Here is a 24,897-nt window from a genome sequence, read left to right as displayed (position 1 = left end):
AATCCGTATCATTTACAGGCAGCAACAATGCTTGGACCTAGAAGGTTTGGTATTCTTTGAATAAATTAAGCTCAAGTGGGAAAACATGAAGTTTTTGAACTGCTTTCCATTGTCTTGAGCCAAACAAAATATGGTCAGGCATTAGTGACACAACAAATAGATAAAAGTTCAAACTCTCTCAAATGCAATTTATTGTTTACCCAGTGGGGCAATGTCTACTTAGTCTTTGACCTAAATGAGATTCTTGTCTATTTAAGACCTTGACCTGATATTCTTTTGTATTTCTGAGGTTTATATTTTAAGGTGATTGGACGCTTTTATCCACTAAACCAACCAAAGCTAATCTTCCATTTTAATCACTGGAAAAAAAGAACAGACTTGAACTCTATTTTGAAAGCAAGTTTCAACCAAAAAACACAGACACCTGTAATTTTTCTTTCGTGAGGCACTTATTCTTTAGCCATTGTTAAGAATCTAAAAACCTGCTCTACTGCATTTGAGTTATTACATGAAATTACTTTGTATTGAAGTTGAAAAATAATTTTTAAAGAAAATTCAATACTGTAATTATGTACCTACCTCTTACCATGTAAAACTTGCATTGGCATTTTTCAGCATCCGAGACTAGTAAAACATTTATTTTTACACAAAAGAACTTAATTGTTCTTTTAAAATTCTCATATAAATAATACGACATTTAAAGTTTAAAAGCAAATCAACATCTGTAATACTGATGCATAAGAGAATATAATATATCACATTGTATTTGGGTAACTGTGCTTTATCTTCATATATTTTTAAAACTCCTTAATTATGTTGGAAAAAACCCCAAGACCATTGCTATTTGATAAACATATTTATTAACATTTTAGATTTTTTCATATATACTTTAATATGTATGTATTAAAATATTTTAAAAATGACTATGATCTGATGGTAGTAGAGACTGATTGCTTACTTGAAAAAATTATTTTATACATGTCAAAATGCACTATCCTCAACTATTTAATTGGTTTGTAAAATGCTTGAAGTATGTAAAAAAAATAAAGATGTAATTTTTCATACCTTACAGACTTATAAAGAGTTGCTAGCTGGCACAAAGACAATTAATTTATTTTACAATGAAAATTTACTTTGATAGTTTGAAGGCTAGCACTATGTAGGACATTTTCCAGAAGACTAGAGATGCTTCAGATAAAAAGAAATGTATAAAACACAGCTATCGGAAATGTTTTTTGAAAAAGAATATACTATAAAATAAGACAATCATTTTTTAAGAAAAGACTTTTCATATCGATTTCTTTTATTCAAACAGACTGACATGACTCAGGTATTTTTTAAGTGTTTTAGAAACACTTCCTCAAAAATTTCCAAGACAGCAGCCTTCAGATGTTCCCTCAATCCCAGTGTGCTCAGATGAAGCAAATCTTATGAGAACTTACCACCAACCACAAGTTTTTTTGGGGCATGGACCATATCTTACTCTTTGTCTTCCCCCCAGTGCTTAGAAGTAGGCTCTCCTCGACAAACGTTCACTGAACTCCATTGCTGAAATTGTAACAGCAAAAATATCAACACAACTCATCAACAAATAAACAGTCCTTTGGAGGATTGTGGGAAATCAAAACACTTTCAGTTTATACAAGTATTCATAAAACACATGAAAATGTTCTAGTTTATCCTAAATGCCCCAGCCCTTATGAGTACTACACGAAGAAGCAATTAAAAGGGAAAATCTTCCTGAGTAGTTCATAAACTATGGGTAGTTTTTAAAACTGAATAGCAGTCTGATAATTTTAAGAGGCAAGCTAAATATTAGCTATACTCAGTCTAATATAATTGTTCAGTATAATTGTTTTATACAGGTCCCATATTAAGTCAGGCCTGCTTTTAAAATTAAGTCACAAAAGAGAAAACATTTTCAATCTGTAATTAAATTTAAACCATTAATTTGAATTATACCTTTAAAGTCTATTAATTTAACAAAGATAGCCAAAAGTTGCTATTTGAGGAAAAGGCCTTTCGTTCGGCCTGTGAACAGTGAAAGTTAAAAAAAAAAAAAAAAGGCATGTAATAAAAGCATTTTCCATAAAAACAAAGATACCTCAAGCAGGTCCACCTATATCTCTAGTTGAGGTCAGAAACTAATTCCATATTTAAAAAATTATATTATTTTAAACTTTACATGAACTCAGCTTGGCCTGTTTTTTTCCAGATGAGTCAGATTTTAGTGTACTTGAAGGAAATTAAGCATATTGAGAAGACAATGGCTTCAAAGAACATACAATCTAGTGGAGGAATAACACACAATCACCGAATCCAAGTGACAGTAAAGTGTCATCCTTCAAATTAATTCTGGGAGAAAAACTTAGTTGCCCCCTTCCTCAAAATCAAGACACAAAATTTTGAAAAAGTCCTATTCATGTGTCAAAGAGCTATATATAACCCTTTTTATCTAGAAGTGACACTGTTCTCCTGTAATCGAGTGCTTCCCCATTTATCTTCCAGAATCTTTGGAGACTTAATCCAAAGTATGAGGACAAATCAATAATGATAATTTAAGCTAAGTATTAATGTTTATGAAAATTTAGCACATTCCAAACATGCCATTGAAGTATGAGGATAAAGAAAGAACTTAGTTCCAAAAGGAAAAACTACCATTACAAATGAAGTAGTCTCCCAAATTCAAATGGCAGAGTGAAGATTAGCTACAATTGTTCCTCTGGACGGATTTTTTGACTCAGCATTTATTTATGTTATTTATTTACACTTTTCAGTGTAATATGGCTCAGTTATTTCACTGATATATAAAAAGGGATTTAAAAAGTCTGAATTATATTAAATAACTTAAAGTAAAATAATGTAAAATGTCAAGGTGAGATCTGGGGAAAAAAATATATACTTCTAGATAGACTCTGGAGCATTTCAACCTCTTTTCTGACATGATAAATCCAGGACATATTTCAATGGGTAATCCCATATTTTGACCAAGTTTTTTAAATGTTGAAAGGAAAAAAAAATCTTACAGAAACTCCGAAGGGACAGAAATCTTAGCAGTATTGTCAACATTACCTCCTCTGACTGGGCTGTGGCAGATAGCACTGGTACAGACTGTACCTCTCCCCTGCACATCAGCAGCAACTCGACACCTTGCTCTCTCATGCAGGATGCTTATCAGAACACAAGTGAATCGGCAACAACAAAATGCTAACCTGACATTTTCTCTAATTCGTTTTTAAAAAGTAAATTCATCACAAATACTTTGTATGAGTAACAATAAACTTGTGACAGTTCACAAGAGACAGGAGAATATCAGTGTGTCAGGACACCAGTTAACAATCACTGTTCTAGAATTTTAGGGAGGCTTTAGAAAATAAAACCACATTCCTTAGAGTGCAGGATTTATATAAGGAATTTGAAGCTTGTAGTCGAGAAATGTATTAAATTGATAATTAGGAAACTAATTCTGTTTTTATAAACCAGAGGTCTTGGACATATCCTATTCTCAGCGTGAAGCCTTTGTTGATCCCTCTTCTGTTTGTAAAATACATACCAACCATGCCTGTTTGAGGTTATAAATAATCAGAGTGTCATGGAGGATCATGTTCTAAAAGCTGATGTGAAGGGTTAGAAGAGCAGCTTGCATAGAGGACAGCCTTAAGGCAGCAGGGTAGCTGTATCCCAGAACAAAGTAAATGCTAAAAAAAAGCGAACTTCGAAGAGCCAGAACCCTCAATGAGGAGAAACCACTGATGCATTATAATGGTCAACACAGAGCACTGCTGTCTAAATCCCTTTCTTAATGTTTTCAATTCAGAGGCTTCAAGTTTTCTTCTAGGAGATCTGATTATAAGATGTAGTCAAAGAGAAACAGTTTTTATTTTACTGTTACATAGGATGGGCTGGCAAACTTTATCTTACAAAGGGCCAGATTGTAAATATTTTAGGTTTCGCAGGTCACACGATCTGGTCTCTGACGCTTTATTTTTTTCTACAACCCTTTAAAAATGTACAGGCCATTTCCAGCATGCTAGCCATACAGAATCAGGCTGCTTGCCAAATCAGGCCGCAGTCTGCAGACCTCTGATACAGAAGAAAAGCAATTCTCAACTACTAACTCTCCACCCAAATTCCCTTCTCCTTGTTTCAACTTTAAATAATTTCAGGTAGAATAGGAATTAGAGGTTTAAAGGACTGTAAGGATGAGGGATCTAATCTAACTTTCCAAATGAGGAGCTGAAGGCACAGAGCACCCAAGTGACTTGCTTACAGCAGAGGCCAAATGCTCACTTTTCCCTCCTTCCCCTTCCATTTCTGGAATGCTTACACTCAAACTTGAGGACTCCCTTTAAAATAAAGTCTACTGGACCTTTACTATATTCACAGCGTAAAATATTCGTTTTACCGGATACTTGTTTCACATTCTCTTATCGTGTTCAAGAAAGTCACATCAGGAAAAACTTACAATACTTTTTAGTTTATATTGAACTAGCATGGGGCTTAAGGAGGCTTAGAATTCTGTCCCCTAAATTTAATAAACTGCTGAGTTTACTCAAGCTGGACAGGCTAGCTTCTGAGAAGAAACCTGAATAGGCCTGCTAGGTGGAGGGGATCAGTTATATGGCATTAACATTCAAGATAAGCAGACATCACTCCTCTAATTAAATTCCTCTGGAACACATGGGGCTACCAAGCAAACACCTTACAGGAAGAGTCTAATCCTATCCATTTACCATTTTTTCTATTACTGAAATATGGAATGAGGAATAGCACTTTAATGCCACCTCTCAGAGTAAAGTATATATAAAAAAGAACATTTTCATTTTCCTTCAACTGGTAAAACAAAGCTTATTCTTTGTACCTGAGTTTCTAGTTGTTTCCCCACAGCATTTCTGATAAAAAGCATACTTTTATTGTCAATGAAGAAATTCTCTAAACCAAAACAGATATAGTCAGATATTCCAAATGAACCTTCCCTAAATTTAGAACTTGAATTTTAAAGCAACTTTATAGAACAATGTTACCACCCTATATCAAAAAAAATCTTTCATGTGGCAATTCTGGATATAAGGCTTGAAATCTCTTGGATCTTTCAAAATACACTCACACAACATATGGATTGATAAAATGTTATCACTGATAAACCATGTGTCATCCAGGTTCTTTATGAAATGCCATTACATACCAGCCCTGAAATGTCACAATTCCATCATATACAGATTTGTGAAATTTTCACTCTAGATATGAGGTAATGTGTTTTCTCCACATCGTGTCCTCACTTTTCAGGTAAGGGGAATATGACTCCCTTAAGACTGAAAAACAAGCCATGCCCTCCTCCCTCATTAAAAAAGATTAAAGAAGAAAATCATCACTTCTTCATGATCCGTGAGTGGCTCCTAAATCTTCCTTTTATTCTACTGTATTTAAAAACTCTTCTTCTTGAAGTTTCAATTTAAAATCCTCTCTGATTCTTTCTAGCAGCTCTGGTTTAAAAATAACATCCAATGCAGTCATTGCCAGAGCTTTGGCCGTTCTCAAAGTGTAGAACTGAGCTTCTTGTGATCCTAAAAGGTAGATAAAATGAATAAAGATAACCTCATACGTATTACAATTACTTTATTAGTTTTCTGGTTAGCTTTCAATATCTAAATTGCCTCTCCAACTGCCCACCACAATATAGTATTTCCTGAGGTGTTGTTAGGTAAAGAAGTAATAACAGGCTAACCTAAACAGTTAGAGAGGCAACTACTACTACGAAAAGAGTATATGCCAAAACATTCACTTGTAATAACACTTACCTGCAGCTTCAGTATATTGTTCTGTATGATTCAAGGCATTAGAGCCAATGTAAAAATATGGATGAATCCCAGGAACCACAAAAGTAACATTTCCAAAATCAGTAGATCCTTGGAAAGGTAAGACAAACCATGAATTTCTAATTGCTAGTCCAATGGACGCTAAAGCACACTTATCTTAATCTCTATAGCACCTGACGTGATTTACTGCTCCTTCCTTTCTAGAAACTCTCTACTCTTTTGGTTTCCATGACTCCACTCTCCTGACTGTCTGGCTTCCTCTGTCTCCCTCTCTAGTCACTTTCCTTCACCTGTCACCTGAGTACTGGTGATCCCTAGGGTTTCATCTCTGGGCTACTCCTCCTCCTGTGTACTTGGGCAACCTCATCCACATTGAAACCTATGTTTTCAATCACCTCTCGTGTATTGACAACCCCTCAAGTCTCCACCCAAACAACTTTTGGAACAGGCTACTGGACAGCTTTCCTTAGAAGTCCTGTGAACACCTCAAATTTAACAAACTAATAATTAATACCAACCCACCATACTCCAGCCTGCTCTTTCTCTTGAACTCTTTATCTCACTGAATGACATCAACACCCTGTTTTTATCTCCAAGCCCCTCTGAGTCTATTTCATCAACATTTATTATTATATTTTAAGAGAGGCTTTTCTAACATGCAAACGTAATAATGCTCTTAAAAGGAAAAAAACCTAAAATAACCTGATATGCTTATGATTATTTAAATTCTAATAACTGTTTGTTACTCCTCAGAAACTGAAAATGACCCCATATAACTAAGTCCTTAGTAACCTGTGTACTGATGACTGGAGATGAATTAAAATTCTATTTCCCCTTTAAGTAGCTTACTTAAAAATTAGAACTAAGCAAATTTAAACACTAGAAATATTTAGAATATAAAGCAAAGAGTATGTTGGCTATTTCTAAAAACAAATCTGTTCACCTGACGTTCTACATTCACTGAGGGGTGCATCAGTGTCTTTCCCCTACCCATTAAGTTTGTGAAAAAACTCATTAAAAATCAGGAGCAATACCTCCCCCAACCTCGAAAGCTGTTAAACAAAACCATTTAACCATGGGTGGTACTTCCCTTCCTCAAATAGCATATGATATGTTTGAAAGAACTTAATCACCTGAAGGGCCATTCAACATTGCATCTTCTGAAATGAAGTCTATTCCCAGCTTTTTTCCATTTTCAATATAAGCTTTCCACAGGCTCTTATTGGGAAGAACATTGTAATAATCATGTGCTCCACCTTCAATTTCTACCTAATAAAAAAATTATAAAACAAATTTTGAATTAAGAAACTCAAATTCACTATCTAATTTTCAAACCAGCAATAGTTCTCTAACAGAAAGAGGCTTAAGAGGAGGCACCTCCCCTTCAGGATATAAACTCAAATCTTTTACCTTAAAAAAGTATGCTTTTCTATAATGGGAGTTCCTAGGACCCTCTCTCCTTTACATTATATATGCACCAAAGCACATGAGGTCACCTAGTCAGTGAGTATCAACTTCAGTCCCTAAACAGGGTGTGGGAGAGGCCAGGAGTCTCCATTTTAGCCAGCACCCCCAAGTAATTTTGATGCATGTGGTCCCAAAATCACATACTTAAGAAATACTGCCATAGGCTATAGCCTCTAAAAGAAAGAAATCAAGATTTACCAATTTTCAATATACAAACTGACATGACACCACTGCCAGGTCTGAAAGGTATAACATATCCTGAGCAAGACAGAAGATTCACAATGCAGAAGGGTTGACTATGGTCCTCATTTATTAATTTCGGTTCATGAAAATACAGAAGCAGTTTATATGTGCCCAGTTAAGAGGATTTACAGATTTAGATTTGACTAAATCAAAAATGGGCAATACTCCCACAAACTAAAGATAATCCCAATAGCATTAGCAGAAACCAATTATAAAATGGCAGAGATAATATTCTACTTTTAGCAACATCTAAGTTAGAAACAATGACAACCTAAGTAGATACTACAAGTCAGCCAAAACATAAAAAATTATTAAAAGACTATTTAAAATATAGGAGAAGAGGAGATAAGCAATCGATCTGATAAGATGTTTAAGGTAACAGTCATAAAGATGCTCAAAAAACTCAGAAGAATGGATGAACAGAGTGAGGAGTCAGAAGTTTTTAACAAAGAGTTAGAAAACATAAAAAAGAATCAGAGCTAAAGAATACAATAACTGAAATATGAAATACACTAGAAGGAATCAATAGTAGATTAGACAATATAGACGAATGGACCAGCAAACTGGAAGACAGAGTAGTGAAAATCACTCAAGCTGAAGAGAAAAAAGAAAAATCAATTTTTAAAAATGAAGACAGTTTAAGAGTCCTCTGGGACAACATCAAGAGTACTAACATTCATATTATCAGGGTCCCAGAAGGAGAAGAGAGAGAAAAAGGAGCAGAGAACATATTTGAAGACATAATAACTGAAAACTTCCCTAACCTGGGAAAGGAAACAGACATCTAGTCCAGGAAACACAGAGAATCCCAAATAGGATCAACCCAAAGAGGATCATGCTGTCCTTAAACGGCAAAAATTAAAGATAAAGAGAGAGGGGCTTCCCTGGTGGCAGTGGTTAAGAATCCACCTGCCAAGGCAGAGGACATGGGTTCGAACCCTGGTCTGGGAAGATCCCACATGCCGCAGAGCAACTAAGCCCGTGCGCCACAACTACTGAGCCTGCGCTCTAGAGCCTGCAAGCCACAACTACTGAGCCTTTGCACCACAACTACTGAAGACCACATGCCTAGAGCCAGTGCTCCGCAACAAGAGAAGCCACCGCAATGAGAAGCCTGCACACCTCAATGAAGAGTAGCCCCCGCTCGCTACAACTAGAGAAAGCCCGTGCACAGCAACGAAGACCCAACACAGCCAAAAATAAATAAATAAAATAAATAAATTTTAAAAAAATTTAAAAGATGAAGAGAGAATATAAAAAGCAGAAAGAAGAAAGCAACAAGTTTCGTACAAAGGAGTTCCCATAAGGTTATCAGCTGACTTTTCAGCAGAAGCTCTGCAGGCCAGAAGGGAATAGCACAATATATCAATCCTTAAAGTGATGGAAGGGAAAAACCTACAACCAAGAATACTCTACCTGACAACACTTTCATTCATTTGAAGGAGAGATCAAAAGTTTTACAGACAAGCAAAAGTTAAGAGTTCAGCATCACAAAATCAGTTTTACGAGAAACGTTAAAAGGACTTCTCGCCACACAGCATCTATATCCGCCACACAGCATCTATATCAGCATCTATATCTGATAATACTATAATAAGGAGTTTAGGGATACACAGAAGAAAAGGGTGTGTAAAATATGATATCAAAAACAGTAAAGGTGAGGTGAAGGAATAAAAACACAGGGTTGTTAAAATGCATTCAAACTTAAGAGATCAGTAACTTAAAATAATCACAAATGTATATAGATTGCTATTTATAAACCTCATGGAAACCACAAACCAAAAGTCTATAATAGATACATATACAAAAAAAGAGAGAAGAATCCAAATATGGGGAATTCCCTGGTGGTCCAGTGGTTAGGACTCATTGCTTTCACTGCTGGGACCCAGGGTCAATCCCTGGTCAGGGAACTAAGATCCTGCAAGCCACATGGCGTGGCTGGAAAAAAAAAAAAAAGGACACAGAGTGGTTGAATGGATACAAAAACAAGACCCATATATATGCTGCCTACAAGAGACTCATTTCAGATCTAAAGACACAGACAGACTGAAAGTGAAGGGATGGAAAAAGGCATTTCCATGCAAATGGAAATGAAAAGAAAGCCAGGATAGCAATACTGGCAATACAGGATAGCAATACTGAGCAATACTCAGACTAAACAGACTTTAAAACAAGACTGTAACAAGAGACAAAGAAGGACATTACACAATGATCAAGAGGTCAATCCAACAAGAAGATATAATATTTATAAATATACATGCACCCAACATGTGGAACACCAAAATACATAAAGCAAATATTAGCTAACATATAGGGAGAAACTGACTGTAACACACTAACACCCTACTTACATCAAGGAATAGATCATCCAAACAGAAAACCAATAAGGAAACAGTAGCCTTAGATGACACATTCAGGCCAGATGGACTTAACAGATATATATAGAACATTCCATCCAAAAGCAGCAGAATACACATTCTTTTCAAGGATACATACAACATTCTCCAGGACAGGTAACATGCTAGACCACATAACAAGTCTCAGTAAATTTAAGAAGACTGAAATCATATGAAGCATCTTTTCTGACCACACATATGAGACTAGAAATCAACTACAAGAAAAAAACTGCAAAAATCACAAATGTGTGGAAGCTAAACAATGCTCCTAAACAACCAATGGGTCACTAAATAAGTCAAAGAGGAAATAAAAATACCTGGAGACAAATGAAAATGGAAACACAACAGTGCAAAATCCATGAGATGCAGCAAAATCTGTTCGGAGAGAGAAGTTTATAGCAATACAAGCTTAGCTCAGGAAACAAGAAAAATCTCAAATAAACAATCTAACCTTACACCTAAAGGAACTAGAAAAGAACAAACAAAACCTGAAGTTAGTAGAAGGAAAGAAATCATAAAGATCAGAGAAGAAATAAACGAAATAGAGCCTAAAAAACAACAGAAAATATAGAAACTAAGAGCTGGTTCTTTGAAAAGATAAAATTGACAAATCTTTAGCCAGACTCATCAAGGAAAAAAGAGAGGGCCCAAATCACTAAAATCAGAAATGAAAAAGGAAAAGTTTACAAATGACACCACAGAAAAACAAAAGGATCCCAAGAGATTACTATGAACAATTATATGCCAGTAAAGTGGACAACCTAGAAGAAATAATCAGATTCCTAGAAATGTACCATCTCCCAAGACTGAAACAGGAAGAAACAGAAAATACGAACAGTCCAATTACCAGTAATGAAATTCATGAAATGAATCACTAATGAAAAGAACTTCTAATAAACAGAAGTCCAGGATCATGTGACTTCACAAGTGAATTCTACCAAACAATTTAGAAAAGAGTCAATACCTATCCTCAAACTATTCCAAAAAGTTGCAGGGAAGGAACACTTCCAAACTCATTCTATAAAGCCAGTATCGCTTTGACACCAAAACAAGACAAAGATGTCACAAAAAATGAAATTATGGGACAGTATCACTGATAACATAGATGCAAAAATCCTCAGCAAAATATCAGCAAACTGAATTCAACAGTACATTAAAAGGATTATATACTACAATCAAGTGCAATTTATCCCAGGGATGCAACAAGAATGGTTCAATATCCACAAATTAATCAATGTGATACACCACATTAATAAATTGAAGAATAAAAATCATATGATCATTTCAGTAGATGCAGAAAAAGCTTTTGACAAAATTCAACATCCCTTTATGATAAAAACTCTCAGGGACTTTCCTGGTGGCGCAGTGGTTAGGAATCCACCTGCCAATGCAGGGGACATGGGTTCAAGCCCTGGTCCGGGAAGATCCCACCTGCCACGGAGCAACTAAGCCCGTGCACCACAACCACTGAGCCTGTGCTCTAGAGCCTGCGAGCCACAACTACTGAGCCCATGTGCCACAAATACTGAGCCCGCGTGCCTAGAGCCCGTGCTCCGCAATGACAGAAGCCACTGCAATGAGAAGCCCACACACCATGGCAAAGAGTGGCTCCCGCTCACCGCAACTGGAGAAAGCCTGCACGCAGTAATGAAGAATCAACACAGCCAAGAATAAAATAAATAAATAAATTAAAACAAACAAACAAAAACCTCTCCACAAAGGAGGTGTAGAGGGAACGTACCTCAATAACAAAAGTCAAACAGAAATATAGATCAATGAACAGGATAGAGAGCCCAGAGATAAACCCACACACCTAATTATGGTCACCTAATCTATGAGAGAGGAAGCAAAAATATACAATGGAGAAAAGACAGTCTTTCAATAAATGGTGCTGGGAAACTGAACAGCTACACATAAAAGAATAAACAAACTCAAAATGGATTAAAGACCTAAATGTAAGGCCAGACACTCTTAGAGGAAAACATAGGCAGAACACTCTTTGACATAAATTGCAGCAAAGTCTTTTTTGACCTAACTCCTACAGTAACGAAAATAAAACCAAAAATAAACAAATGGGACCTAATTAAACTTAAAAGCTTTTGCAAAGCAAAGGAAACCATAAACAAAACGAAAAGACAACACTCAGACTGGGAGAAAATATTTGCAAATGAAACAACCGACAAGAGATTAATCTCCAAAATATACAAACAGTTCATGCAGCTCAATATCAAAAAAAAAAATCAAAACATGGGTGGAAGACCTAAATAGACATTTCTCCAAAGAAGACATATAGATGGCCAACAAATATATGAAAACATGCTCAACATCACTAATTATTAGAGAAATGCATATCAAAACTACAATGAGGTATCACCTCACACCAGTCAGAATGGCCATCATCAAAATATCTACAAACAATAAATGCTGGAGAGAGTGTGGAGAGAAGGGAACCCTCCTACACTGTTGGTGGGAATGTAAACTGGTACAGCCACTGTGGAGAACAGTATGGAGGTCCCTCAAAATGCTAAAAACAGAACTACCATATGACCCAGTAACCCCACTCCTGGGCATATACCTAGAGAAAACTGTAACTCAAAAATACACCTGCACCCCAATGTTCACTGAAGCACAATTTACAGCAGCCAGGATGTGAAAGCCACCTAAATGTCCATCAACAGAGGAACGGATAAAGAAGATGTGGCACATATATAAAATGGAATATTACTCAGCCATAAAAAGAAATGAAACTGTGCCATTTGCAGAGACATAGATGGACCTAGAGACTGTCATACAGAGTGAAGTCAGAAAGAGAAAAACAAATATCGTGTAATATTGTTTATATGTGGAATCTAGAAAAATGATACAGATGAACTTATTTGCCAAGCAGAAATAGAGACACACAAGTAGAGAACAAACGTATGGATACCAAGGGGGGAAGTGGGGGGTGGGATGAACTGGGAGATTGGGATTGACTTACATACACTACTATATATAAAATAGGTAACTAATGAGAACCTACTGTATAGCACAAGGAACTCTACTCAATGCTCTGTCGTGACCTAAATGGGAAGGAACTCTAAAAAAGAGGAGATATATGTATACGTATAACTGATTCACTTTGCTGTACAGCAGAAACTAACATAACATTGTAAAGCAACTATACTCCAATAAAAATTAATAATTAAAAAAAAGTCATATACGACAAGCCCACAGCCAACATCTTAATCAACAGTAAAAAGCTGAAAGCATTTCCTCTAAGATCAGGAACAAGACAGGGATGCCCACTCTGCCCACTTCTATTCAACTTAGTATTGGAAGTCCTAGCCACAGCAATCAGATAAAAAATAGAAATAAAAGGCATCCAAATTGGAAAGGAAGAAGTAAAACTGTCAACTGTTTGCAGATGACATGATGCTATACATAGAAAACCCTAAAGATACCACCAAAAAACTACTAGAACTCATCAGCGAATATCGTAAAGTTGCAGGATACAAAATTAATATAGAGAAATCTGTTGCATTTCTATACACTAGCAATAAACTATCAGAAAGAGAAATTAAGAAAACAATCCCATTCATGATCTCATCAAAAAGAATAAGATACCTAGGAATAAATCTAACTAATGAAGTAAAAGACCTGTACTTGGAAAACTATAAGACACTGATGAAACCAAATGAAGATGAGACAAACAGATGAAAAGATATACCATGTTCAAGGTTTGGAAGAATTAGTATTGTTAAAATGACCATACTACCCAAGGAAATCTACAGATTCACTGCAATCCCTATAAAAATACCAACGGCATTTTTCACAGAACTAGAACAAATAATTCTAAAACTTGTAAAGAAACACAAAAGACTCTGAATAGCCAAAACAATCTTAAGAAAGAAAAACAAAAGGAGGTATCATGCTCCCTGATCTCAAACTATACTACAAAGCTATGGTCATCAAAACAGTATGGTACTGGCACAAAAACAGATACATAGAGCAATGGAACAGAACAGACAGCCCAGAAATAAACCCATGCACCTCTGCTCAATTAATCTACAAAAAAGGAAGCAAGAATATACAATGAAGAAAAGACAGTCTTTCCATAAGTGGCGTTTGGAAAACTGAACAGCCACATGCAAAAGAGTTAAACTGGACTACTTTCTCACACCATATACAAAAATAAACTCAAAATGGATTAAAGATTTAAATGTAAGACCCAAAACCATAAAACTCCTAGAAGAAAACATAGGCAGTTCGCTCTTTGACATCAGACTTAGCAATTTTTTTTTTGAATATGTCTCTTCAGGCAAGGGAAAAAAAAGTAAAAATAAATGAATGGGACTACATCAAACTAAAAGGCTTTTGATCAGTGAAGGTTACCATCAATAAAATAAGAAGGCCACAACTGAACGGGAGAAGATGTTTGCAAACAAAAGATCCAACAAGGGGTTAATATCCAATCTATACAAAGAACTCATACAACTCAATAGCAGAAAACCAAACAGCTTCATTTAAAAATGGGCAGAGAACCTGAATAGACATTTTTCTACAGAAGACATACAGACAGGAACAGGCACATGAAAAGATGCTCGACATCACTAATCATTAGGGAAATGCAAGTCAAAAACCACAATGAAATAGCACCTCACATCTGTCAGAATGGCTATTATCAAAAAAGACAACAAATATGTGTTGGTGAGGATGTGGAGAGAAGGGAACCCTTGTGCACTACTGGTGGGAATCTACATTGGTACAACCACTATGGAAAACACTATGAAGATTCCTCAAAAAATTAAAAATAGAACTACCATACTCTCTAGCTATTCCACTTCTGGGTGTGTGAAGAAAATAAAAACGCTAATTCGAAAAGATATATGCACCCCTATGTTCACTACAGCGTTATCTACAATAGCCAAAATATGGAAGCAGTCTACGTGTCCATCAACAGATGGAACGTAAAAACAATAGCTAAAGGTATACATACATACAATGGAATATTAATCAGCTGTATAAAAAGAATGAAACATTGCCATTTGCAACAACATGGATGGACCTACAGGGTATTATGTTAAGTGAAATAAGTCAGACAAAGAAAGACAAATACTGTATGATTTCACTTACATGTGGAATCTAAAAAACAAAACAAATGGACAACTATAACTAAACAGAAACAGGGTCATAAGGAGAACAAACAGGTTGTTGCCAGAGGGAAGGGGGTTTGGGAAAAAAGAGTAGTAGGTGAGGGAGATTACAAACATTCAGTACAAAATAAATGAGTCACAGGTATGAAATGTACAGTGTGGAGAATACAGTCAATAATTCTGTAATATCTTTGTATGGTGACAGATGACAACTAGACTTATCATGGTGGTCATTTTGAAATGAATAGAACTATGAAATCATTATGTTGTATACCAGGAGCTAACATAGTGTTGTAGGTCAATTATACTTCAAAAACAAGCAAACTCACAGAAAAATAGATCAGATTTACGGCTTCCAGAGTCAGGTGCTGGCGGGAGGGGGAATTAGGCAAAAGGTACAAGCTGCCAGTTATAAGGTAAGTAAGTACTAGGGATGTAAGTACAACATGATAAAGATAATTAACACTGCTGTACATTATCCATGAAAGTTAGGGTAAGTTCTAAGAGTTCTCATCATAAAGGAAAAAAATTTCTTTTCCATTTCTTTAATGTTGTACCTATGTGACATGATGGATGTTCACTAAACTTATTGTGATAATCTATTTCATGATGTATGTAAGTCAGAGCATTATGTTGTATACCTTAAACCTATACAGTGCTGTATGTCAATTTTATCTCAGTTCTATATAGACTCAAATCTAATAACAATGAACATTATTATAAGGCAATATTATACCTTGGGGTATTAGCTAGTGATAATAGTTCATGTTTTATGTTATAAATATTTTAAATATCTATAATTATAAATGAATAAGGGATGAATGCTTAAATTTTTACTCTTTGGACACTTAACATATACTGTCTTAGAATCACTCTTACTATCTGAATAAATCATATATCTCCAGTCTACTGAGGGCAGAAAAAAATAAGGTATGAGGTGTTGGCCCTAACTCTTCACAAACATTATGCCATTTAATTCTCATAAGAACCCTAAGATAGATTATATCATTATCTCCATTTTTCAAGAAAAAATGGAGGCCCAGAGATATTAAATAACATTTCCAAAAGTTACAGAATCAGTGAGGCTGAGAGGCACAAATCCAGATCTTATCTCTCTCCAACCAGACTACAGGCTTGCCCCAGGGCAAGATTTATGCAGTGCTGGAGCTTCTCATCCCACTGTAGGCCCTATATGATTAGTACATAAACGTTGCCGACTTTATGAGTCAAATAAACAAAACCTCTTGACTACTGTGTCTATTTTAACTTTCATTCCAGCAAGCCATAAGTATTTATATCACTATTACACACACCTGTGACTTCACCAAAAATAGGTTTGGCTGATTTTGCCATAAAGTTCCCTTTACAGGAACTATATACAGCATTTCCAAAAGCATAACTGCCAGTAAGGAAAAATATAACTTGCAAAAAGGCAGGGAGTCTAGCTCAGCAATATCAGTTATTCTAAGTCCTGTGTAATAAGACGACTGCAGTCTTCCCTATGCAGACACTGAGTAAAATAAATAAGAATGAAAGATTTTCACATCAACTATTCAGTCAACTGGTTTTGCATATTCAAGGCACTGATTGCCAAATAAAAGGGAGACAAATTAGGTTCTAAATGTAACTTAATATAAACAACCCCAGCCCACATATATACTTCTGATTATAACTTAGATTAACTCTTAAAAGTTCTTACTGTGCACCCAGTAGCCAAAGCTGCAGCTCTGAAGCAATCTTCTGCCTTTTTGGTCAAAACTGGAAGTTCTTTCATTGAGGGTGCACGGAAGTAATAGATTAGTTCAGAATAAGAGGGAATGATATTGGGTTTTACACCACCATTTTTTATTATACCTATAAAAAGAACCAAATTACTGGAATTGAGCTTGGAGCTTGGAGATCATTTCTTTAAGCTTAAATACACCCATAAAGTTTTTCAGCCAATATATACATAAAGAAAAATAATTTAAATTTATTAGCGTCACATATATACCAACCAAAGATTTTGATGTTATACAACAAGTTTCTATACACAGTGTGACACTTTCTTGCTAATAGGAAAAAAAATAACTGTCTATATATACTTTAGTCTGAGGAATTTATACGATGTTAAGAAATTATGATTCCTGACTATAAAGAAACTGCTACAAATTTTTACAACTATCTTAAGCCTTCTGGGAGAGACTTTTATTTCAGTGTGTTTTGTTACAGTTGTACATTTTGATAAACTTTTGACATAAGGAAAAAAACCAATGGTATGAGCCTCTGTAATTACCCTCATACCTCAGGAATCCCATTTTAAATAGCATTTGGCTCTGGGAGAATAATTTTCATGCCAACAAGAAACCAATGCAAGTCAAAGATGACAAAATATACTACCACTGTCAAAACAAGTGCATTTATTTGGAACTAGACTGAGAAGGAAGATGTATCCATTCAAAATAATAATGAAAATAAGTATGCAAAACCTATTTTATATGACCTGTTTTAAAAAATGTATTTTTTACATATTCCTGTTTATTCTTTTTAAAGAAACTAACGTAGAAAATTCGTAAAAGTGCAGTTACAAACTAATTTCAGACTATAGCAAAATCAGGCAAAGAACAGACCTTAAAGTATAATAATTTCTTAAATCATAAGGAAATAAACTAAAAAATAAATCTGTACCTTCAAGACAATACTTTATTACTGTATATATATTAAGGTGATACACATAATTTAAAAAAGATGTTACTTAGGATTAATAGCACTTGGGTACATAAAACCAGTAACCACCACTTTTTTTTAAATGAGAAAATGATGAAATTTTGTTATTAAGAGACAGTGAAGATAACTGAAAAAATCAAGTTCTAACTTTCAAATACCCACAGAATATTAAGAGACAGTGAGGATAACTGAAAAATCAAGTTCTAACTTTCAAATATCCACAGAAAGAACATAGATCCTTACATAAAAACATTATTTCTAATATTCAAAATGACCATTCTATTTATGTACAAATAATCTTAACTATCTTCTTACCCACACATAAATGAACATCTAGTATCCTGTCCCAGGAATTTCTGAAAATGTTAAAAATTTTTGGAATATTCATAAAGTACATAAAATGTTCCCAAATGTTTTTTTAATCAAATATTAAGGAATAATATTGCACTGAAATATATTAAGCGCCATCTATTACCCAAAGTATTTGACATTCGTACCATGAACTCTCCAGGTAGGTTTCATTTGTTGTCTTAACACAGACAGATTGCTGTAGGCAAGGACAGCAGCATCTAATGCATTTAGTCCTTCCCAGGGATAAGCAGCAGCATGAGATGCTTTTCCATAGTACTTCACAGTCACACTAGGAAATAAAACATCATTCGGAATTACTTTTTTCAATATGACCAAAGTAAGAAAATCCAAGTAATTAGAACTACCCAACTATTATTCAAAATTAATTCACACTGCTGAATTAATTTGTAGCAATAATATAGCAATTTACATACCTTAGTTTTAGTTTATTATTATGTAATACAGTGACTAACACAAAGAAGGCATTCCAAAAAAACAGAGAAAAAGAACTTTGCTCAATCGAGCTCCTGTAAAATTAAATCTGTACACAATTCAATTTAAACGAACAATGCAATACTGTATTAAGTGCTGGAATTACAAAAGAGATGGCTCCTGTCTCCTTCTACACTGTACTGTGATAGCTCTATATCAAAGGTCTACAAAAACTCAAATAATTCTTTCTGTCTTAAAGGTGGGGAAAGGTCAAGGAAAGACGGAAAGAAGGTGACATTTGAAATGGGTTAAGACAACCTCTAAAAATCAGATTATATTCACAGTATTATAAAATATTCTAGCGTTAAGTCAGTTGTTCCTGACCAATATTTTATTAATGTTCCAGAATACCTGTATCACTAATACCTTAAAAGTTTTTTAAAAATTAATTAATTAATTATATTTCTGTCTGGGTTGGGTCTTCGTTGCTGCACGTGTGCTTCTCTAGTTGCGGTGAGTGGGCGCTACTTTTTGTTGCGGTGCGCGGGCTTCTCATTGTGGTGGTTTCTCTTATTACGGAGCATGGGCTCTAGGCGTGCGGGCTTCAGTAGTTGTGGCACTCAGGTTCAGTAGTTGTGGCTCATGGGCTCTAGAGTGCAGGCTCAGTAGTTGTGGCACACAGGCTTAGTTGCTCCGTGGCATGTGGGATCTTCCCAGACCAGGGCTCGAACCCATGTCCCCTGCACTGGCAGGAGGATTCTCAACCACTGCGCCACCAGGGACATCCCCCTTAAAATTTTATAAATTGTTTTTCCACTTCCCAATAGTTCTCATACCAGTCTACTCAGATACAATAAAAAACAATAAGGTTTAGAGAAAGGATTGTATATTAAATAGTTATTTATAAAGATGACTTGCCTCCATTTGTTTTTTTAACTCTTTGAACACATGACTCATGGCCTTGTCTGATAACTCCAAAAGAAAAAAAATTAATAATGGTGACTTGTTTGGATAACACTTTTTAAGCCTGATTAATAGTACCCACATTTAAATTATTAAAAAGTCACTCTAGGGCTTCCCTGGTGGCGCAGTGGTCGAGAGTCCGCCTGCCGATGCAGGGGGACACAGGTTCGTGCCCCGGTCCGGGAAGATCCCACGTGCCGTGGAGCAGCTAGGCCCGTGAGCCATGGCCGCTGAGCCTGCGCGTCTGGAGCCTGTGCTCCGCAACGGGAGAGGCCACAACAGTGAGAGGCCCAAGTACCGCAAAAAAAAAAAAAAAAAAGTCACTCGACTTTTTTTTTTTTTAATGAGCTAGATTCAGGAGGCTCATGGCATTTCTTTACTGATTCCAAACATTCTATTTAAAAAACAAAATCCAAATATATATTTTAAATTTTAAGATACTTGTTATTTCCTCAATCTATATCTATCACCATCACTCAGAAACTGGAATTTTAACAAAACTGGTGATAAATAGTATAAAATGGAAAAAGATGTCCTTTATGAAAATGGCTCTAGCACCATTTCTTCTAGGGTTCAAATCTATGTACAATTAAAGCACAATAAACTACAGGAAAAGAAATGTTAATGCCTGTTTTATATCAGCATTAGTATTTTAGGCTTAAAAAGCACATTTAAGGGCTTCCCTGGTGGTGCAGTGGTTGAGAATCAGGCTGCCAATGCAGGGGACACAGGTTCGAGCCCTGGTCTGGGAAGATCCCACATGCCGCGGAGCAACTGGGCCCGTGAGCCACAACTGCGGAGCCTGCGCATCTGGACCCTGTGCTCCACAACAAGAGAGGCCGCGATAGTGAGAGGCCTGCGATGAAGAGGGGCCCCCGCTCGCTGCAACTAGAGAAAGCCCTCGCACAGAAACGAAGACCCAACACAGCCAAAAATAAATAAATAAATAAATTTATTTTTTAAAAAAAGAACATTTAAAAAAAACTGATATGGAATGATATTCAAGACACATTGTTTAATTTTAAAAAGCAAGAGCCAGATCAACAATATATTTAGCAGACTATTTCAGAGGGGGGAAAATCCTCCTTTAAGATTTAATTTATACATGTACCTATTTTATGTCTATAAATATACCCCCAAAGTCCTGGGAGAATATATATCTCTAGAAAAGGGACTGGATGTGAAAAAAGGTGATTAATAGGGACATAGTGCTTTATCTTATTTATTGTTACAGATTTTTAGCATGAATAGATTAGTAATTTTTTAAATTAAATTTTTGTTCTTGCTCTCTTTTCCGTCTTAAAAGTTGGCAAATGAAAAATCTAAGAAGCCAGATATTAAGAAAAGGCCTGAGGCCCAATGGACTGACTTCAGAATCAAGGCCAAGAAGCCTACCTAAACCTAAAACCTAGAAGGCTAATGGACTGGGAAGCCTGCCTGCAGCCACTGGTCCTTTCTAGCCAGAGGCATTGGCAGAGGTTTCTAACCTCTAAGGTTTTCCAGAGGTGTACTACTGTACAGCATCCCTGAAACGGAAGTTGAAAGATTCTTCCTACTGTCACAATACCAATTCCTGGTGATAAGACCAAAAATACCAGAACAGTTAAAATAGTCACCCTCTGAAAACAAGGCATGCAGAGAAATGCAGGATAACTGAACACACAATCTAGAAGCACTGCTGGGGTGGTTCTGCGATTACTCCCAGGCTACTGTAGAGGAGAACATGGGGTTTTCCTCAAGCAGCTGAGCCATGGCTCCTTGGGACCAGACCCCTAACTGGACCATTAAATATTATGGTTGAAATTTCTGATGTAAAAAATTTAAACCACTTAAATGATGCATGCTCCTAGGTACCAAAAAAAGTGAGCTTTTCAACATAGAGAAAGATAAAAAAGAAAAAAAAAGTTTCAGCACCAGATGAATCAGAAAAGGATATATTGGCAAATTCCAATCAAATCCACAGCTAGTCAGTTTCTGTATTTTTTCGTCAGGAACATAATTTATCCTTTTTGCAAAGAGCTCAAAATAAGTAAACTAGAGAAGTGTGTTTTCTTCCCAAGACTAACAAAGCTGTCTCTTGCAGATCTATTCAGCTGCAAATGCAACTCCATATCAAAGGACAGACATTGTCCAGAAACCAGATTCCTCTCAATTCAAAATAGAACATACATGTCAACATATTGTTTGCTATTCTTACGCTTTTTAGGCAGTATTTTAACAGTTCAATTATGAACACCATATTAAGTCTCAATTAGAAGGGGCCTACCAAATGTCGTTCAATGGAAATCAAATATCACATCATTATCTTTCAATTTACTGGTTTTTTTCAATTTACTGTTTTTTTTCAATTTACTTTTTAAATGCAGAAGTACGGAGTTTTAGCCTCCAGTTAAGTCACTAAAGTATTCTAATAGCCTGTTTTCCACTACGAAGTTTATTTCAACTTGATTACTCACTCATGTTCAGCCACATCAGGTAGATAAGCAGCATTCTCTTGAGATGGATGGGCCATAAAAACAACATCAAGATTTTTAAAAGCCCCTGCTTCGATTAAATCAATTTTGCCACCACCATCTTCTTCTGCAGGGGTTCCCAGAACAATTACCTAGAAAGAAATACCTGTGTCAGAGCAACAAAAAAATCCTAGCAGGCAATATCAGTCAGGTTCCCTTGCATATGTATTCACAATCTAAATCAAACTATGAAGAGAGGTTTTGTTCTCTGACTCAAATAAGGCAGTGGGCATAAGTCTACCATGCTAAATTCACCACAACTTGCAATTGACATTATTATACCAATTTGGCTCAAAGTATGTACTAAAGCCTCTATAGGAAACTTTTCCCAATCTTATAACACAATTTTATAGAACTAATGTCAAAGATGAAAAGAGATAAGTACTATATACTAAGTTCCTCAAAATTATTTAGGACTTACTTCTTAAAGCTTATTTTTGACTGTCTTTTAGTATATGTGTATATAATTATTCATAAGCCTTTTACTGGTAAGGAACTTTCTAGTTACTTATTAGTTATCCTCACAACAACCCTGTGAGGTAGGTGAGCGATCTGTATCATCATTTTAGGAAGGGTGGTTTTGAGGCATGGAGTGAAATGTCTTGCCCCAGATCACAGAGCAAGGCTTAAAGCAGAGCTGGGATTAGATACCCTGACCTTCAGGCCCGAACTCTGTTTCCTTACCAAACTACCTCTTTAGAAGGTCTTAACGCATTCATCCTTTATGAAAAGCATTGAATAAATCTTAATACCACGGTTAGAAACGGCCAACTATTACACAAACTTACTAATTCGATTCCACCAGCTCAACCAGGCAGATTTATTGGTCACCAAACACCTAATTAAACAAAAGAGAACTTTACAGAATAAACATTTTACTTTGATATTTAAACTTAACTTCTTCAAACAATTTTTAAAAGCAAAGAAAAATTATAAACAACTAATATACTTTCAAGGTCACGTATAAGAACACAATGAAACAAGTTGGAAAAGTTCTTGGCTTGCAAAGAGAATCAACATAAATTCCATTTTCAGATAAGACAGATAACCTTACTAAAACTGAGTATTACCATTCAAAATCAGAAGTGTGTGTATTTCCCAAAGTCTTGCTTTAGTCAGAAGTTATAAAGCACCCAAACTCTTAAACTGCTTTTTACTCTTAACCCTTGACTCATGAAATCTGATGACTTTTCAGGTTAAATCTTGTTGACTTCTCTGAACCTTTCATAAACCTGGTTAAAGCTAAATCTCTCCAGTGCTTCATGCAATGGCAAAGGACACCTCCTCCCCCAAACAAAACAAAAACCTAGCCAGATGAAAAACAAGGCCCAGAGGCAGAAAAGAGAAGGCAGCTAAAGAGAAAAAGCCACAAAAGATGGAACTGTAAGGATAAAAGAGAAAGGTTACTGACACTGGAAAAAATGGGCTAAAGAATATTAAAATATAACATTAGTCTTCCCCTTAACCTGAGCAGTGGTGATTCAATCTTAGCCCACAGAAAGAATATACCACCTGGAAAAACAGAGTAACACAAGGTTAAACTTGCCCTGTGGCTAACATAAACACTTTATATCTTAAAATCGCGAAATAAACTTTAAGACTTAAGGATCATGTAGTTAATGTTCACTCTCTTCCCATTTTTTGTATACTTCTAGAGGTTTTGTAGTTCTAACGACTGAACATTTCCTATCCAAATTCCAATGATTCTAATCACAACAGCTCCTAGGACTGCCACAAACAAAAGATTTTTTGGAGGCTAACGAAGAGGGTCTACAGGTATCCCTATAACTACCTCCGAGAGATTGCACAACCTTGTCAGCAAATTGCGATTGCCCGTTACCAAAAACAAGCCATCACGAAAACCAGGCTTGGTTCTAAGTCCTTTCCTAAGGGAGAGAGTTCACTCAATTGTTTACAACTACGCAGGAGAGAAAAAGCAAAAATCTGCAAAATGTCGCTAGGTCGGCAACTCATGCACTACTGACTTTGATCCAGGGGTTCTGCCTACTAGAAAAAGCCAGGACGTCGAGTGCTGTCCCCTACACCTGCCCCGGGGTGGGAAGGGACGGAGGCGCACGGGAAGCGCCGGCTCCCGCCCTTCTCGGGTCGGTCCCGGCCTGGGCTGGCGATGGGAATCCCAAGCCTGCGCCCCACCTCACCTTCACTGGCAGAGGCGGCCCAGGGAGGCTCTCCAGGGCCCCCTTGACGCCCAGCGCGGCCGCCGCCCCGACCTCGGCGATCAGGTTGTGGCCGCAGGCGTGCCCGATGCCTGGCAGCGCGTCGTACTCGCAGAGGAAGCCCAGGTGCAGCGGGCTCGGCGCCGCCCAGCCCCGCGGCGGCCCCCACTCGGCACGGAAGGCCGTGACCAGCTGGTAGTGCGGCTGCACCACCCACGACGCGGCCGGGCGCTCGCTCTGGAAGAAGCGCGTCAGCACGTCGTGGGCATGGTGCTCCTCGTAGGCCAGCTCGGGCTCGCTCCAGATCGCGCGGCTCAGGGCCCCCAGGCGCTCGGCCGCCTCGTCGATGCACTCCGCCGCGCGCAGCTTCAGCAGCTCCACCTCGAAGACGGCGGCGCAGGCGCCCCCCTCCACCGGCCTCTCCTCTCCGGGTCTCATCGTGCTCACAGCCGGTGACCGGTCAGCGCTCTTCCCGACCGCCCGCTAGGTCGCTCCCTCCCGGCGGCCGACTGAGTCTGCGCACATGCCCGGCGTTCCCTGCGCAGGTTGTCTCCGCAGCTCCCGGGAGACCCACCCCCCGAGCCCCCGCGCCCCGCCTCCAGCGCCTCGCCGGAAACGTGCTCCGCCCCTTCTGCCGCCGGTCGCTGGGAGGAATCCGAGTCTTGGCGCTAATCGTCTCTCCTTCGTCCCCTTGGCTGTCC

The 24,897-nt window shown here is 37.1% G+C and overlaps 1 protein-coding gene across 1 annotated transcript; it reads right to left on the bottom strand.

Annotated features, from left to right (window-relative positions):
• Positions 1–841: 841 nt before the first annotated feature.
• On the bottom strand, positions 842–24,713 carry PM20D2 (peptidase M20 domain containing 2). Its single transcript, XM_079939628.1, has 7 exons — positions 24,179–24,713; positions 21,963–22,111; positions 18,258–18,400; positions 16,754–16,908; positions 6,950–7,085; positions 5,799–5,906; positions 842–5,564 (listed from the first exon to the last, which is right to left on the bottom strand). The coding sequence occupies exons 1-7, from the start codon at positions 24,632–24,634 to the stop codon at positions 5,410–5,412; spliced, it is 1,302 nt and encodes a 433-aa protein (XP_079795754.1). The 5' UTR covers positions 24,635–24,713; the 3' UTR covers positions 842–5,409.
• Between the last annotated feature and the right edge of the window lie 184 nt (positions 24,714–24,897).

Source organism: Stenella coeruleoalba, assembly GCF_951394435.1.
Source record: "Stenella coeruleoalba genome assembly, chromosome: 12".
Taxonomy (NCBI): domain Eukaryota; kingdom Metazoa; phylum Chordata; class Mammalia; order Artiodactyla; family Delphinidae; genus Stenella; species Stenella coeruleoalba.
Note: the sequence above shows the minus strand (reverse complement) of the source record. Positions and strands in the feature narration are given on the sequence as shown.

Coding starts and splice junctions, on each gene's coding strand:
- PM20D2 (XM_079939628.1), bottom strand. CDS start 24,634: ATGAGACCCGGAGAGGAGAGGCCGGTGGAGGGGGGCGCCTGCGCCGCC. Junction 16,909..18,257: donor ACCTACCTGGAGAGTTCATG/GTACGAATGTCA, acceptor TTCTTTTTATAG/GTATAATAAAAAATGGTGGT. Junction 5,907..6,949: donor AATGTTGAATGGCCCTTCAG/GTGATTAAGTTC, acceptor TACCTTTCCAAG/GATCTACTGATTTTGGAAAT.